The sequence below is a fragment of the Rhagoletis pomonella genome, unplaced genomic scaffold, assembly GCF_013731165.1.
Source record: "Rhagoletis pomonella isolate Grant_MI unplaced genomic scaffold, Rhpom_1.0 Rhpom_scaffold_00006, whole genome shotgun sequence".
Lineage (NCBI taxonomy): Eukaryota > Metazoa > Arthropoda > Insecta > Diptera > Tephritidae > Rhagoletis > Rhagoletis pomonella.
The window spans coordinates 39,566,822-39,567,668 of record NW_023458560.1 but is presented as its reverse complement, the minus strand read 5'-3'; the positions used below and the strand labels follow the sequence as shown (position 1 = coordinate 39,567,668).

The 847-nt window shown below is 37.9% G+C and overlaps 1 protein-coding gene across 1 annotated transcript in view; it reads right to left on the bottom strand.

The window, feature by feature from the left end:
- Positions 1–578, bottom strand: part of LOC118740741 (O-acyltransferase like protein-like) — an 8,044-nt gene extending 7,466 nt beyond the window's left edge. Inside the window, exon 1 of the mRNA XM_036472401.1 lies at positions 131–578. Coding sequence (XP_036328294.1) covers positions 131–386 — 256 coding nt within the window. The 5' untranslated portion in view covers positions 387–578. The remainder of the gene's footprint in view (positions 1–130) is intronic.
- Positions 579–847: the final 269 nt, after the last annotated feature.

Below are 847 nucleotides of genomic sequence, written 5' to 3'. Positions count from 1 at the left end.
TAACGCTAAGGCCTCCAGCAGATCTTTCAATTAAGGCCGTTTTCGCCATCTCTGGTTAACAGTAATTTCCGGTCAACGTTACCGAAAACGTGAAAACGGCCTGTTAAAATGATTATTCCTAAATACTTACTTTTCAATGCCCATGCTTCTTTGTTGATCATCCCATGCTGGAATAGCTGCAAGTGGGCGTGACAGCGCTGTTCAATGAATTGCTCATTGCTCACAACTGATAAGCCATATAAGATGGATGTGCGTTGAAAAGTTTCATGTAAATTGTGCTGGGTCATCGACACCGGCTGTGATGTATTTGCTTTGGAAACGTCATTTGCGCCGGCGAGTGCGACTAATTGGCACACAAATAATATTTTTATTTTCATCTCCTGCATTATGTTTGGAATTTGTTCAATAGCTACGCACTACACTAAATTTTTTCACAGTTAATTTTTTGCACCTATTCATAATCAAAAATAATTTATGGAATTTTTCCGGCTCTCATTTGTTTCGTTTTTATATTTCTTTTCAATATACACATTATTTACGACACTCGCACTACCACTTTGTCTCACTATCTCGCATAAACAAACCATCACTCAATGCTTTCATCGTTTTTAATCGCATTTCCATGAGGCGCGTTTAATCTTCGGCGAAGTTGCTAATGATTCAATCATTTAACTCCTTAAGCCTAGCAATAGTGCGTATTAGGGTGTGTCACGAATTTTTAGAAATTTTTGCGGGACCTCTAAAGGTTCAGTTATGCATAGTTAGCTTAGCTTTGCTTAGACAAACGTCGCTTGGTTACTCTTTATTTCTTTCTTTCTACTTAAGCGAATGCCATTTTTACTCAGAA